This window comes from Zea mays, chromosome 8 (genome assembly GCF_902167145.1).
Source record: "Zea mays cultivar B73 chromosome 8, Zm-B73-REFERENCE-NAM-5.0, whole genome shotgun sequence".
In the NCBI taxonomy this organism is placed as follows: domain Eukaryota; kingdom Viridiplantae; phylum Streptophyta; class Magnoliopsida; order Poales; family Poaceae; genus Zea; species Zea mays.
In genome coordinates, this window is record NC_050103.1 from 148,145,154 (window position 1) to 148,160,734 (window position 15,581).

The 15,581-nt window shown below is 48.4% G+C and overlaps 1 protein-coding gene across 1 annotated transcript; it reads left to right on the top strand.

Moving 5' to 3' along the window:
* Positions 1–10,365: 10,365 nt before the first annotated feature.
* Positions 10,366–12,196, top strand: LOC103636071 (uncharacterized). The gene is made up of 3 exons (XM_008658428.2): positions 10,366–10,629; positions 10,703–11,841; positions 11,919–12,196. The coding sequence occupies exons 1-3, from the start codon at positions 10,551–10,553 to the stop codon at positions 12,135–12,137; spliced, it is 1,437 nt and encodes a 478-aa protein (XP_008656650.1). The 5' UTR covers positions 10,366–10,550; the 3' UTR covers positions 12,138–12,196.
* Positions 12,197–15,581: the final 3,385 nt, after the last annotated feature.

A 15,581-nucleotide genomic window follows, 5' to 3' on the forward strand; every position in this document is an offset into this window, starting at 1 on the left:
AGTCACCGAACTCAGAAAATTTAGACGCAGACTCATCCGATTTATTCCCATCATCCACGGTCGAAGCCGCCCAAAAATTAGCAGTAGCGGTTGCGTGCGCAGGCCCAAAATCTTGAACCTGCGCAGCAACCAAGGTTCAGCAACAATATCCAAAATTTCCTAACTACCCACACCCACTAGGCCACCTGCGAAGACCCAGCCGTCGCGGGAGCCTCCGCTGTCGCCTCCGCAGCCTCCGCCACAGGATCCTCAGCCCTCGGCGCAGCAGTTGACGACGGGTCTCCGCCGGCCGCAGTGGCTGCAGGGGCATCAGGAGCGCCTTCGGCGGTTTCCGGGTGCGGCTCCGGAGCGGCCTCGGGCACAGCCGCCGCCGGGTTTGGCTCCGGGTCAGGCAGCGCGCTGTTCAAAGCCCCGAAGTCATCCATCCTCTCGCCACGCGCCGCCTGAAACACAGCACACAGACTCAGCAAACCCACACTTAACCCACATTAAACAAACACCAAACAAAAGCCAAACATTACCTGACTCCTCGCCGTCTCAGCCCGCTCCCTGACCACCTCTCGACCGTGGGGGCCCCACATCCGGTCGTAGAGGGCTCCGGTGGATTCCTTCACTATAGGGTCCTCAACCTTGTAGATATCACGCTCCAAATCCTCAACAGCCTGGTCGAAGACCTCATAGTGCCGGCACCCTTCGCGAGAGAGCGCGTTCATCGCCCCCTCGCAGGTGACCAGAGAGGCATAAGACATAAACCCCTCCACGATGGTGGGGAGCGCCTGCAGCTCCTCCTGCACCCACTCCAGGCAGCGAAGTCCGGGCTCTCGGTCCGGCACTTCAAAGTCAGCGGTCCGCGCGCCCAGCTCACGGTACGAATCCATAAGCTGCTTGCGCGTCCGCTCAACCTCCGTGCGCGCCGAGGCCTCGGCCCTCTCCACACGGCTCTACAGCGCGCTGAGCCGCTCCTCCAGCTGCTCGGCGCGCTGCCTGGCAAGGCTGCCCTCCGCCCGCGCCAAGTTGGCCTCCGCCTGCGCAGCCTACGCCTTGGCGAGGGCCTCAGTAGCCTCCTCCCTCTCCGCCGCCAGTTGGCGCCGGAGGTCAGCCTTCTCCCCCTCCAGCACAGCCATCTTGTCTGCCAGCTTGCGGCACTTACTGTCGGCGGCCGACTTTTCCCGGACGGCGTCAGCATGTTGCGTCCGAAGTCTCTCGACTTCGGCAGACACAACTGCCGTCAGGGCCCCCGACGCCGCGCGGTTTGCGAAGTCAGCCGCCTACAAGACACACATAAGACCACAGCCCTGGCGAAGCCGTTTTTTAAAAAAAACAAACCGAGGTCTAGCTCAACGCACCTGACTTAGCGCCTCCTTCATCTCCTCCAGCCGGCGGGACATGGCACCCGCCTCGTCCCTGACGGCAGTGAGCGCCGGTATCTCGCCACCGGCACAAAGTGCACTGCCCTTGGCACCACGGCAGCCGCCGTGGCCGCCACGGCAGGCGGAACAACAAGAAGCTGGTCTTCGTCCGACCCTGCGACGCATCAACAAATTAAAAAAAAATCGAGCCAACGACTTACCAACAAGATAATCGACCACACTAATGTCGGTGGCGAAGTCAGCAACGCGCTTGCCAGGGGGCGGCAACCCTCGAGCCGCCTTCGCAGCGTCCGGCAACCCGCTGGACGAAGGGGCAGCCTTCGCCGACTTGGGACCACCGGTGACAGCCGCCTTCGCCGCGTCCGGCGCCCTACTGGATGCAGGGACGGCCGACTTAGCCGCCAGCGGCGGCTGGCCTCCGCCGGGGGCAGTAGCCTTCGCCGCCCCCCGCTGCCTCTTCGGCCTGGCTTCATGAAGCCTGACGACCGCCTTGCGCTTCTGTGCGGCTCCCTGGCGATCCTTGTCCATCACTGCCGACACAACAACAGCAATATTCCGCCCGTAAGAAAACACTTTCCAAGCACGAACCATGCAAGATGTAAAAAAGTCTTCGCCGGCCGCGCGGGGGACAGGAACATTCTTAGGCCACCAACCCCCGGTAACCCTCAGCATCCGCGCCGAAGACTCCCGGAGCTCGGGCGAAGACATCCTTCCCCCTGGGGCCGCGCATGTCCTCATCAATTCTCTAGCAAAACCATCAGAAACCCCAAGTCCTCCAACAGCAGTACCTAGTTTCCTCTTCTTAGACGAGGCGGCCGCCGGCGCGGGGTCGTCTCCAGACGCCACCACCGGTTTCTTCCCGCGACGATCCACATCGTCTTGGCCGGGATAACCGCCATACGGCAGACGATTCAACTCAAAAACCCTGTTCAAGCGGTCATTTGACCCGCGAATGTCCCAGCTGCGCTGGCCCTCTGTCCTAGGCACATACCGACCCACGATCCGCACCGCACCATCCTCCGCCTCGCGCACAAAGGCGGCCGGATCGCGACTCTGCAGATCCAGCGCGAAGGCAGGACTTCGCACCAGCTTCCCACCGTGGGAAGACATCTGGCGAGGGCACACTTCGCCCAGCGCCCAGCCATGAGCCAAAGGCCATACCCCGAACGCCACAAACTCCTCAACCAAATCGCGCTCGCTGCTTAGGCCGGCGGCGCACCGAAGGGCCCCTTCGTCCGCATCCTCATCCGCCACTTCGAAAGGCGGGTATGCTGAGTAAAAATGCGAGCACATCTCGGACACGGGGAGCCCCGGATGGTCTTCGGCTGTACCCTCCGCGACGTAGAACCAAAAATCCTGCCAATTGCCCCATTTGTTGCGGGCGCAAGGGACCAACTCAACTACCTGCATCGTGGTCTTGTTGGTCTTCGGCGTAAATGTACAGGACCCAAACTGGGCAACTTCACTTCCAATCATCCTCTTCTGCTAGTGCAGGCAATAATACTTCGCGAAGACTTCGACTGATGGCTGCCCGCCGTACGAAGTCGACGCCCAGACATACTTCGATAGAGCCACCACGGCATTCGGAGTCAGCTGATGGATCTGAACATTAAATCTGCGCAAGACTTCTCCAACAAATCGGTGCGCAGGCAAGCGGAGCTCAGCGGCAAAGAACGCCTCGAAAACAACCAACTCGCCTTCCGGCTCGGGGACTTCCTCCGTCCCCGAGACACGAGCGACCCCGCCACCAAAGTAACCAAGCCGCTGCATATCCTGCACGCGGGCCGATGACATCCGCGACACACCAAAATCCACAGTATCGCCGGCGTGCAACTCCTCCTCTGCCGCAGTACTCAGCGTTTCCTCAGACGACGCGTCGGCCGGCGGCGAAGCGGCAGCAGAAGAAGAAGAGGTCGGCATCGCTACGTACCGTCGACGGTGGCGGGCGGTCTGCTTCACTCGAGCTAGATCTCCGGCGAACAAGAGCAAGGAGGGCAGACGAGCGGCAGAGACGGTGGAGAAAGCGGCTAGGGTTTTCACGGAGCGTGGAAGAATAAATTTCAAAACGCGCCGCCCCCCGCCCCCTTTTATACACAGGGCGCGGCGCTTCGGGAAACCCGCAGTCCCACAGTACGGCGTCAATCAACGGTCATGTCAAAAACCCCCGCGGAACCACTTCGAGCGAGGGCAGCGTCTCCGCCATCTAGTGACGTCTTCGGCACCAGATGACTTAGTCGAACTGGTCCCTCGGAGGGCAAATGTTGGTGCGAAGGCAAAGATGCCACCCTTCGCTCGGGGCCTTCGCCGTAAACGCCGGCCCTACGGAGACGAGACAACGGTCAGGGACACCCTTCGCCCCATACGACATCGGACGAAGACCCGTAGCGAGGTCATCCCACTATGCGGCCTCGTCCAGCGCGGAGGCCCACGTGTGATCCGGCCCATTGTAACAGGCCCTGCGTGGCCGCTGCGTGTTACGGGCCTAATTTATAAAGGCATCCCTGTAATTACAGTCTGTAACCCTGCTTTATGGGAATATTTCGGGGATAACCTAGGTGTCTGAGGGCACATGCGTCCTTAACACGGGGCGCTGGGTCCCCGGACACCTATAAATACCCCCCGCACTGTGCCCTTGAGAGGCTAGTTGAACAGTGCTTTTTGCCATCACGTGCTTAAACCCTGTTTGTGCTATCACTCCCCCCCCTGTTGGATCAACTTGCGCCCGTGTGCAAGTTCCAACACACAACAACATAAGTCATTGGATTGATTTTTCTTTTTATGTTAGATTACACACTTCCAAAGAGAAACTTATTCTCTACAAGTGAGACTACTTGGTTACTTAGATAAAAGCATTAGTCTCACTATTCTAGTTATAGAGAGAATTTTCCTTTTATAAGTGTCCTAAGGATTTGAATTCCTTACATGACACCTTATTCTTTTAAGAACTTGGAATATCTCTCTATATCTAGAATCATGGCAATAATAAGATAATTAGTGAAAAACATGCCATGAGGTACTTGCAACAATTTAAAGCATGTAGATTGCCATAGTATAGAAATGATGAGTATGCAATCTACCATATGAGAGAAATTTCTCCAAAGAATGGTGACACATTTTTAAAGACATTTGAAGTGCTTCTTTTTCTATGTGACTACACAAGACACATGAGAAATGATAATTTAAGATACTTGCACTTACAAACATAAGTGTTACCATCCTTTGGCTTTCCTCCATGTTGTAGGCCTTGATTTTCCGCACAGTATAATTCTTTATTTCCTACAACATCAATATCTTCCCTGAGATGATATGAGTTTTGGACATAATAAATTGAAATAACTTTGGGTCAATCTTGGATATATAGATCATTGAAGATTGATAGCTTGAGTTAATAGGAATTGAATTGACTCTCTCAAGCACCCAAAGCTTCATATCATCTCCTTCTCCTGCAAAGCTTGTCAAGTATATTTTGGTACCCATCGCTTGATGGGTCCATCAAGGTTAGTCAACAAAGATCTAGGAACCCAAACGTCCTTTGTGTTAGCACTAGGTAAACTCATTACCTTTCTAGCACAAGTTGCAATTTTGGGTTGCCTAGTTACATGAGAATTAATTGACGAGCTAGGAGTGGGATAGTCACCAATGGGACAATCCTTGCATTGATGTCCCTTCTTTCGGCATATGTAGCATAGGCGATCTTCTAGTTTTGAAGATTTCTTCCTTCCTTATTTCTTGCTTGCTACATGGTTAGTGAATATTTTCTTTTCTAACATAATGCCTTTTTGTTTTAAATGGGGACAAGACCTAATTAAGTGTCCCTTCTTTGAGCATTTAAAACAAAATTTATTATCCTTGTTAATAATCAAGTCATTTTTAATATAGGGACATGACCTAATCGAGTGTCCCTTTTCAAAGCATTCACTACACTTCTTACTTCTCTTAGTGTGAAGTGTGGCTTGATCATTACCTTGGATGTTACCTTGCATGGAGGCACGGTTGAGGCTTTTGGCAGAGGTATTGATTTTCTCCTTTTGTTATTTCCCCTTGGCAATCCTCAAGTCCTTGACATTTTCTTCAAGGGATTTAGTGCATGCCACGGTTGTTCCCATCTCAAGCTTCTTCACCATGTGATCACGGTTATCTTGAGAAGGTTGAGCAATACACTTCCCTTTTAGTTGTGTCAAGCTCATCTTTAGCCTCTCATTTTCTTCTTTGAGATTTTGATATGTATCATCTTTTGTTCCTGCAAATTCTAGCTCAAAGGAAGGTTTGCTTGTCGACGGACAACAAGCATTAGCACATGGTAATATAGTTTCAATTTGTATACATGTGCATGAGTGAGGTTGTTGGAATTTTGAGTTTTCTATTACAACCTTATGAGCAATGTTTAACATGATATGTTCATCCATAAGATTTTCATGAGAACATAGAAGCATATCATGTTTTTCTTGAAAAGCTAGATTTTCAACTTTTAGCTTTCAACTTGGTCCTTAAGCAAGGTATTTCTATTTACTAATTGAGCGATACAATATAAAGAGTTCTCTTGCTCAATTGAAATAGTTTTATACCTTTGGACCAAATCAACATGAGAGCACTTTAGCTCCTCATGTTCTTTAGTCAACTCATCAAAGCTTAGCATTTTTATGGAGAGAATATCTTCTAGCCTTTGACGAGCTTCGCTTTGCTCTCTCGCTCTTTTTAGAAGTTTGAGCATGACCGCCTTATCTTCTTGACTTAGATGAGTGTAGAGTTGCATGAAGCTTCTTTCATCCTCCTCATCCTCATTTGTGCTTCCACTATCATTTTCATTAGCCACACAACATATGTGTGAATCGAAATTGGAAGACAAACCTTTTGGAGAGGTGGATTCATTGTTTGGTCTCCATCGTTCATTTTCTTCTTCTTCCTTCAAAGGGTTAGTTTCACAAGGAACAAAGGAAGTAGAAGCACAAAATAAACCATCATGTTTGGACTCATCAAATTTACTTTTAATTCTAGTCCAAATATCATGCACATCAGGAATATTTTCATAATAATTCATTATGAAGGCATGATAATCTTCCTTGCTAAGAGAATTAACTAAGATGTCAAAAGCTAGATAGTTTAAGCGTATACATCTTTGAGCTTTCTTGGAAATATTTTTTCTATTATAACCAGAGGGTATGATTCTCTTGTTTATAATTTGTTCTAATTGTGGATCTACGGTTCTAAAAGCATTTATCACCCCAGTAGACCATGAATCATAATTAGAACAATCGAAAAGTAATATCTCAAGAGTTACCTCATTGTTTTCCTTGAGAGATGTCTTCTTGTTCTTTTGGGATTTTCTACGAGCCATCACTTCGAGTTGTTAGACTCAAGATGAAGTGCCTTGCTCTCATACCAATTGAAAGTCACCTAGAGGGGGGGGGGGTGGATAGGCAAAACCTGAACATTATAACTTTACACCCCAACTAGATCCCTTGATTAGTGGTTAGAACAAGATACACAATTATCAGAGTATAAAAACTAAGTCATTTGCTTGTAAAGAGTATTGCTTTCAAATAATGCGGAATTGATAAATCAATACAACTAATAGGTCTATAAGAATAAAGCAAGAGGGCTTAGATAAGAAGAGCAATAACACAAGTTATTTCTTGCAAGGTGTTGCTTCACTAATATGAGAATTTAACTTGAAGCAACACCAAATAATTTTCGCAAAGAATAGTGCAAGAAAACTTAGAGTGAGGGAAAGCAAACAAATCACAAGCAATAAACACAAGAGACAAGGGTGATTTGTTTTACCGAGGTTCGGCCCTCGAAGGCCTAGTCCCCGTTGAGGAGTCCACTAAGGACGGGTCTCTTTCAACCCTTTCCCTCTCTCCACCGATCACCAAAGACTGGTGAGCTCTTCTTCTTCTCAAGGATCACTTAAGACCCCGCAAGGATCACGATACTCTTTGGTGTCTCTTGCTAGCTTTACAAGCCTCCAAAACTTTGGAGGAAGTTCAATAGGAGTCAAAACTCCACGCACGAATGATCACAAGATGTAGCACACACTTTCTCTCAATGAATCTCACAAGGCACTAGTGCTAAACTTCACACGAGTAGCTCTCTCTTGCTTGCTCTCTCTTTTGTGGCACTTGTATTGGTTGTAGTGGTCTAAATCTTGTGTATAGGATGGATCAATGAATAGAGGTGGTTGGGAGGGCTTGAATATGTCAACTATATGACTTGGAATGTTGCTTGAACTCCCACACTTTGAAGTGGCCGATTGGGGTGGTATTTATAGCCACCAACCAATTTGTAGCCGTTGGAGAAGACTGCTGGCGATGGGCACACCGGACAGTCCGGTGCGCCACCAGATAGCGTCCGGTGCATCGCCACGTCATCCTCCCGTTAGGGCTTGGAGCTGGTCGACCGTTGGAGGCTTTGTCCTCATGCTACACCAGACAGTCTGGTGCCCCTCTAACCTTCTGCTCTGACATCTGAATTGCATTGTTCACTTTGCAGAGCCGACCGTTGCGTGCAGATAGCCGTTGCTCCGCTGGCACACCAGACAGTTGAGAGCACCTAGAGGGGGGGGTGAATAGGTGATCCTGTAAAAACTTGAAACTTAAAGCCACAAAACTTGATTAGGAGTTAGCACAATGAAATCAAGTGGCTAAGGAGAGCTCTTGTGAAGCACAATAGACACAGTGAGAACAAGCACAAGAGACACGAGGATTTATCCCGTGGTTCGGCCAAGTACAACACTTGCCTACTCCATGTTGTGGTGTCCCAATGGACGAGAGTTGCACTCAACTCCTCTCAAGTGATCCAATGATCAACTTGAATACCACGGTGTTCTTCTTTTCTTTACTCTTTCTTGTTTGCGAGGAATCTCCACAACTTGGAGTCTCTCGCCCTTACAATAAGGATCAAAGTGAAAGCACTAGAGTAAGGGAGGGAAGCAACACACACAAATCCATAGCAATACGCAGACACACGGCCAATACTCGAGTTCAAATGAATATCACAAGGTTCTCACTAGAATGGAGCTCAAGTCACTAAGAATGTCAAACGAGTGCGTAAAGACGGAGTGTGAATGATCAAGAATGCTCAAGGTATGCTTGGTGTAATTCTCTATGCGCCTAGGGGTCCCTTTTATAGCCCCAAGGCAGCTAGGAGCCGTTGAGAGCAATCCAGGAAGGCAATTCTTGCCTTCTGTCGACTGGCGCACCGAACAGTCCGGTGCACCACCGGACACTGTCCGGTGCGGATTTCTTTCCTAATCTGGCGCAGCCGACCGTTGAAGACTTGGAGCCGTTGGCGCACCGGACACTGTCCGGTACACACCGGACAGTCCGGTGCTCCCATCCGACCGTTGGCTCGGCCACGCGTCACGCGCGGATTGCGGCCGACCGTTGGCCCGCCCGACCGTTGGCTCACCGGACAGTCCGGTGCACCACCGGACAGTCCGGTGAATTATAGCCGTACGCTCTTGACTTGTTTCCCGAGAGCAGCGACTTCGCCGCAGACGACTCACCGAACAGTGTGGTGAACCACTGGACAGTCCGGTGATTTATAGCCGTACGCCGTCGTCGAGACCCGAGAGCAGCTAGTTGACCAGACGCCAGCCTGGCACACCGGACACTGTCCGGTGCACCACCGGACTGTCCGGTGCACCCAGACTGAGCAGAGTCTTGGCTGCTCGAGCCAAGTCTTTTCCAAATGTATTTTCTCTAATTCTAGCACTAAGACAGATATGTTAGTACACAAAAACCAATGTACTAAGTCTAAAATCATACCTTTGTGTTGACTTTGCACTTCTTCCACCATTTGGCATAGTTTCACACTTAAACCATTTGTGTTGGCACTTGATCACCAAAATACTTAGAAATGGCCCAAGGGCACATTTCCCTTTCAATCTCCCCTTTTTTGGTGATTTATGCCAACACAACAAAAAGCAACTAAAAGAAGTGCTACATCAATGCAAATAAGAACACAAATTTGTTTTGATTCAAATTTGGCATATTTGGATCATTCTTTGCCACCATTTGGTTTGTTTTTGCAAATCAAACTCAATTTCCTATCTCTAAGTCAAAGTCACTTGTTGAGGCATAGAGAGAGGTATTCCAAGAGAAATTGATCAAAGATTCAAAAACTCCCCATTTTTCCCACAATCAACCATTCTCCCCACAAGAGACCAACTTTTGACAATAAGAGACAATAAGAGTATTTTGTCAAACCAAAAGCTCTAATTCTATTACTTTCAAAATTCTCAAGTGGTAGCTGATCCATTTCTTGCTTTGGCCTTATTTTCTCCCCCTTTGGCATCAAGCACCAAAACGGAAATCAATCTTGGCCCTTAAACCCCATTGCCTCACCAAAATCTTCAAATAAGAGTAAAAAGGCAATAAGAATATGGAGATGAACTTGGAGTGAGTTACCCTCTCATCGGAGTGCAGTGGAAGTCTTGCATGGTCCAAGTTCACCTTTCCCTTTCAATCCACCTTTGAGACTAAATTAAGAACACTCAAGCACACTGTTAGTCTCAAAGGGTCAAGTTGTAGCATTTCTCCCCCTAAATATGTGCATCAATCACACATGGACTTGTGAGGTCTGGGAGATCCCTTGCACAACTTGATCACCGTAAATAAACAATAAAATGCATATTGGAACGTGATCAAAGTCATAAAACACATGTATGCTCTATATCAATCCAAGTTACGTGAATCTAAGATATTTACTCCCTCCGGTGTACTAAAAACTGACGTTTTGGACAGCTTCTCGCATACCAAGAAACTAATAACTACCACTCTTTTCCATTCTTAGCGTAATCCCTTTAATAGCTGGATTGGTTCTCTTCACTCCTTCCCAGGCAGGAGATCCAGGTTCGATTCTTGAGTCACACAAGACTATTTTTTTTTTCAATTTTGCATGTGCGGGTACACCATTTTGCATGCAAATGCATGGCGTGGCGCGGCAAGATTCTGTTTGGCGCCTTACTTTTTTCTCTCTAGCGCATTTTCTTTTTTCTTGACTCACGCGAGACCATTTTGCATGCGCGGGTACACCATTTTGCATGCAAATGCATGGCGGGGCGCGGCAAAATTCTGTTTGGCGCTACTTTTTTCTCTCTGGCGCATTTCTTTTCTTGCTCCCGCTACTTTTTTCACTGTTTTGCTGGCTATATAGCCTCACTTGTTGCGCACAAACGAAATGTTTTCATTTGAACTCCTACAGAAAGCAATGGCGTTGTTTGACCTGAATATACAACAACCTTTTGTGACAGATTTAGGTACGATACATGGTGTATTCATTTGTTTTATCTTCTTGTTTTATGTTCTTCTCTAATCCAATTTTTTTAATAGGTTTTGATATGAACCAAGAACCAGTTCATATGTTTGACCTGAATGTGGCAGCACCAGTTGAGAGTGTTCAGCGGAAAGATGCTTCCGAAGTTGTTTTAAATCAAGTATTCCAGGAACTGCTGCGAAGAAGTAAGAATGGAGTGCTACCAAGGAATGCTACTAGCGAAGTTGCCGTAATGTATAATCTTGGAATTCGAACTGTACAACGATGTTGGGCTGAAGGTAAACTCTCACTTGATCTTGGTATTATGGTTAGTTTTGCTAGTAAAAAGAGAGGTAAATGTGGTCGTAAGCCAAGTCCAGTAAACTATGAGCGATTGCGCAATGTTCCTCTTAAGGAAAGAACCACTCTTGAAGATTCAGCTAAAGTACTTGGTGTTTGCAAGAGAACACTTTTGAAACACGTGAAACAAGGGAAAGTTAGAAGGCACACGAGTAGTATCAAACCGCATCTTACCGATGAAAACAAGAAGTCTAGGCTACAGTGGTGTGTTGACATGCTTGAGCATGAGACTTTGCATGACAATCCAAGGTTTAAGAGTATTTTTGACCATGTTTTCATTGATGAGAAGTGGTTCTTCATTACTCGAAAATCTGAGAGGTATTATTTGTTGCCCGATGAGGATGAGCCTTATCGTACTTGTCGGAGTAAGAACAACATCCCGAAGCTCATGTTCTTATGTGCCACCGCTCGTCCAAGATTTGAGAATGGAATTTGCACGTTCGATGGGAAGATTGGATGCTTCCCTTTAGTTACTTTTGAACGTGCAAAAAGGAGTAGTATTAATCGTCCAGCTGGAACAATGGAAGTGAAACCCATCACTTCGATAAAGAGAGATGTCGTTAGAGAGTTCATGATACAAAAGGTACTTCCATCTATTAAAGCTAAGTGGCCACGTGAAGATGTCAACAAACCAATTTATATTCAACAAGACAACGCGCCATCTCATATTGAAGTTAACGATCCAATGTTTTGTGAAGCTGCACAACAAGATGGTTTCGACATTCGTCTCACTTGTCAACCGGCGAATTCCCCAGATTTTAATATATTAGACTTGGGGTTTTTTCGTGCCATACAATCAATTCAATACAAGAAATCAGCAAAAACAGTTCAAGATCTAATTCCAGTTGTGCAAGAGGTTTGTGATCTATCTATAATTCGAAAAAAATTCTATTAATTTGTTTTATGTACTAACATTATTCTGATATCATTTAGGCTTTCCATGAATATCCTCCATGCAAGGCAAACAGAATGTACTTAACACTTCATCAAGTTTTGAAAGAAACGATGAAAGTTCATGGATCCAATAAGTATAATCTTCCTCACATGAAGAAGGGAACACTTGAAAGACAAGGATCACTACCGGTACAAGTTCATTGTGAAAGATCATTGGTATACGAAGCCATGCAAAAGCTTGCTACATGGAACATTTAGGAATAGTAATAGTAGAATTTAGTTCACCGAATGTAATCTCCATCAGTTTATTTTTGCTGCATCGATCTTGTCTTCTCCTTTTGCACTGCCTCCTGTGACGATCGGTTCTTCATCATCAGAAGGAGTGCGAAGCCTTGCACCTCGTCTCTGCCGTGAAGGCCTGCTGTAGGGATACTGCCGGAAACGCCGGGCTGGTGCACGGCGAGCAGCCGCCGCTGCCGCCGCACGGGACTCACCTGCTGCCGCACGAGACTCACCTGCTGCCGCCGCACGGACCTCATGCGCAGCAGACACTGCTGCCTCGCTAGCCGCAGACGGTGTTGCCTCACGCGCTGCAGACGCTACTGCCTCGCTAGCCGCGCTTGCCTCCTGTCTTGCACGCGCCTCACGCGCTGCGAGAGCTGCCGCCTCACGCGCCGCTCGCCTGGCAGGGTTGCGCCAATACCAGCTGGGGTCTGACTCACTGCTCGACGATGGAGATGGAGAAGGCGTCGGGGCCATATTTTTGCGATGTGAAGAGAGCAGTATGAAGAGAACAGGAGGAAGAAACGTGTGTTATTTAATGTAGCGTGGAGGAGGCCAAGAGACACCTGTTGAATTTACTTCTTGCTGCGTCAATCGAGAGCGACGGCTCGCTGTGCGTGAAACGTCAATTTATATTGCACTTTGGACTCAAAGCTAGAACGTCAATTATTGATGCACCGGAGGGAGTAGCTCACTACGCAGCCTGCAAAAGGTCTTCTCATCTAGAGGCTTGGTAAAGATATCGGCTAGCTGGTTCTCGGTGCTAACATAGAACACTTCGATATCTCCCTTTTGCTGGTGGTCTCTCAAAAAGTGATGCCGGATGTCTATGTGCTTTGTGCGGCTGTGTTCAACAGGATTGTCCGCCATGCGGATTGCACTCTCATTGTCACATAGGAGTGGGACTTTGCTCAGATTGTAGCCAAAGTCCCTGAGGGTTTGCCTCATCCAAAGTAGTTGTGCGCAACACTGTCCTGCGGCAACGTATTCGGCCTCAGCGGTGGATAGGGCAACGGAAGTTTGTTTCTTAGAACTCCACGACACTAGGGACCTTCCTAGGAATTGGCACGTCCCTGATGTACTCTTTCTATCGACCTTACATCCAGCATAATCGGAGTCTGAATATCCAATTAAGTCAAAGGTATGCCCCTTTGGATACCAGATCCCAAAGCAAGGCGTAGCGACTAAATATCTAAGAATTCGCTTAACGGCCACAAGGTGACACTCCCTTGGGTCAGATTGAAATCTAGCACACATGCATACGCTAAGCATAATATCCGGTCTACTAGCACACAAATAAAGTAAAGACCCTATCATAGACCGGTATGCCTTTTGATCAACGGACTTACTGAAAGGGAAATGTGCCCTTGGGCCATTTCTAAGTATTTTGGTGATTGAGTGCCAACACAAGTGCTTAAGTGTTAATCTATGCCAAATGTTGGACAAAGTGCAAATCAAGTGTAAAGGTATGTTTCTAAGACTTAGTACATTGTTTTGGAGACTAATGTTTTGCGTCTAAGTGCTGGAAACAGGAGAAATCAATTTGGAGATGACTTGGCTGTACAGCCAAGACTCTGCTCAGTCTGGGTGCACCGGACAGTGTCCGGTGCGCCAGGCTGGCTCCGGTGAACTTGCTGTTCTTGGGACTTCGACGACGGTGTACGGCTATAAATCACCGGACTGTCCGGTGGTGCACCGGACTGTCCGGTGAGCCATTCACAGGCGAACTCGTCGCTCTCGGGAGATGATTAACGGCGTACGGCTATAATTCACCGGACTATCCAGTGGTGCACCGGACTGTCCGGTGAGCCAACGGTCGGCCGCACGATCCACGCGGGACACGTGGCCGAGCCAACGGCTAGAAGGGGGCACCGGACTGTCCGGTGTGCACCGGACAGTGTCCGGTGTGCCAACGGCTCTGAATCTTCAACGGTCGGCTTCGCCAAAGAAGGAGAGAAATCGCACCGGACAGTGTCCGGTTGTGCACCGGACTGTCCGGTGCGCCAGGCGACTGAAGGCAAGACCTCCTTTGTTGAGGTCGACATGTCCGTCGGTTCCCATTGGAGTCTTTGCAGGCTTGGCGTCCTTCATCCCAAACCGCTTGAGCAAGTCTTGCGTATACTTCGTTTGGGAAATGAAGGTGCCATCCTTGATTTGCTTCACTTGGAACCCAAGTAGTTCAACTCGCCCATCATCGACATCTCGAATTTCTGAGTCATCACCCTGCTAAACTCTTCACAAGACTTTTGGTTAGTAGAACCAAATATTATGTCATCGACATAAATTTGGCACACAAATAAGTCACCATCACATGTCTTAGTGAAAAGAGTCGGATCGGCTTTCCCAACCTTGAAAGCATTAGCAATTAAAAAGTCTCTAAGGCATTCATACCATGCTCTTGGGGCTTGCTAAAGTCCATAGAGCGCCTTAGAGAGCTTACACACGTGGTCGGGATACCGTTCATCCTCAAAGCCAGGGGGTTGCTCCACGTACACCTCCTCCTTGATTGGCCCGTTGAGGAAAGCGCTCTTCACATCCATTCGGTACAACCTGAAAGAATGGTGAGCGGCATAGGCTAACAAAATACGAATCAACTCTAGCCTAGCCACAGGAGCGAAAGTCTCCTCAAAGTCCAAACCCGTGACTTGGGCATAACCTTTTGCCACAAGTCGAGCCTTGTTCCTTGTCACCACCCCGTGCTCGTCCTGTTTGTTGTGGAACACTGTCGGTGTTTTGGGTCCGACCGCACACCCGGGGTTGCCCCTCAAGGTGTTTTTAGGGGTAGGACGGTGTCGACGACTGTAGCAAAATGGTTCGTGCCAGATGCACGAGGGACAATGAACAAGGTTTACAGGTTCGGGCCGCTTAGAGATGCGTAACACCCTACGTCCTGGTGAGTATGCTTGGTGAATGAGGTTACAGGAGAGCTCTCTGAATTGAGAATGCAGAGAGTTCGAGTGGGTGGCTAGGTAATGGGGTCGATCGTTCTGAAGGGGTGCCCTCTAGGCCTTATATACTCGACCGTGGGGCAATACATGTGGATATGATAACAACGTGTGGCTAAAAGATAGTGAACTGTTTGAGTTTATCTCCCTGTAGTTTGGCCGACTTATCCTCGCATGGCTCCGTTGCATGGGGGCTCCAGCGCAGGAAAGTCGGATCTCTATTGCGGTTGCATGCTCAGCGTTGTGGGTTGTCCGGGTTTGCACTAATTCGGCCCTATGTCGATCTGCTTTGCTGGTTGTCCTTCCCCAGGCCTACGAAAGAATGACCTTACGATTTATTGGGCCCTTGAGCCTTTCGTGAGGTCCTTTACTCTTTTAGTGGACCCGGGGGATATCTATCCCCCACAAGCCCCCGATCTTTGGGTTAATTTAGAGGTAATCAGCCCAAAGATCCCAGGTCCAGCTTACGGGTGAT

Excerpts from the sequence above, each read along its gene's own strand:
- LOC103636071 (XM_008658428.2), top strand. The coding sequence starts at position 10,551 with ATGTTTTCATTTGAACTCCTACAGAAAGCAATGGCGTTGTTTGACCTG. Across the intron at positions 10,630-10,702 it reads ACCTTTTGTGACAGATTTAG|GTTTTGATATGAACCAAGAA; the intron begins GTACGATACATG and ends TTTTTTTAATAG. Across the intron at positions 11,842-11,918 it reads TAATTCCAGTTGTGCAAGAG|GCTTTCCATGAATATCCTCC; the intron begins GTTTGTGATCTA and ends GATATCATTTAG.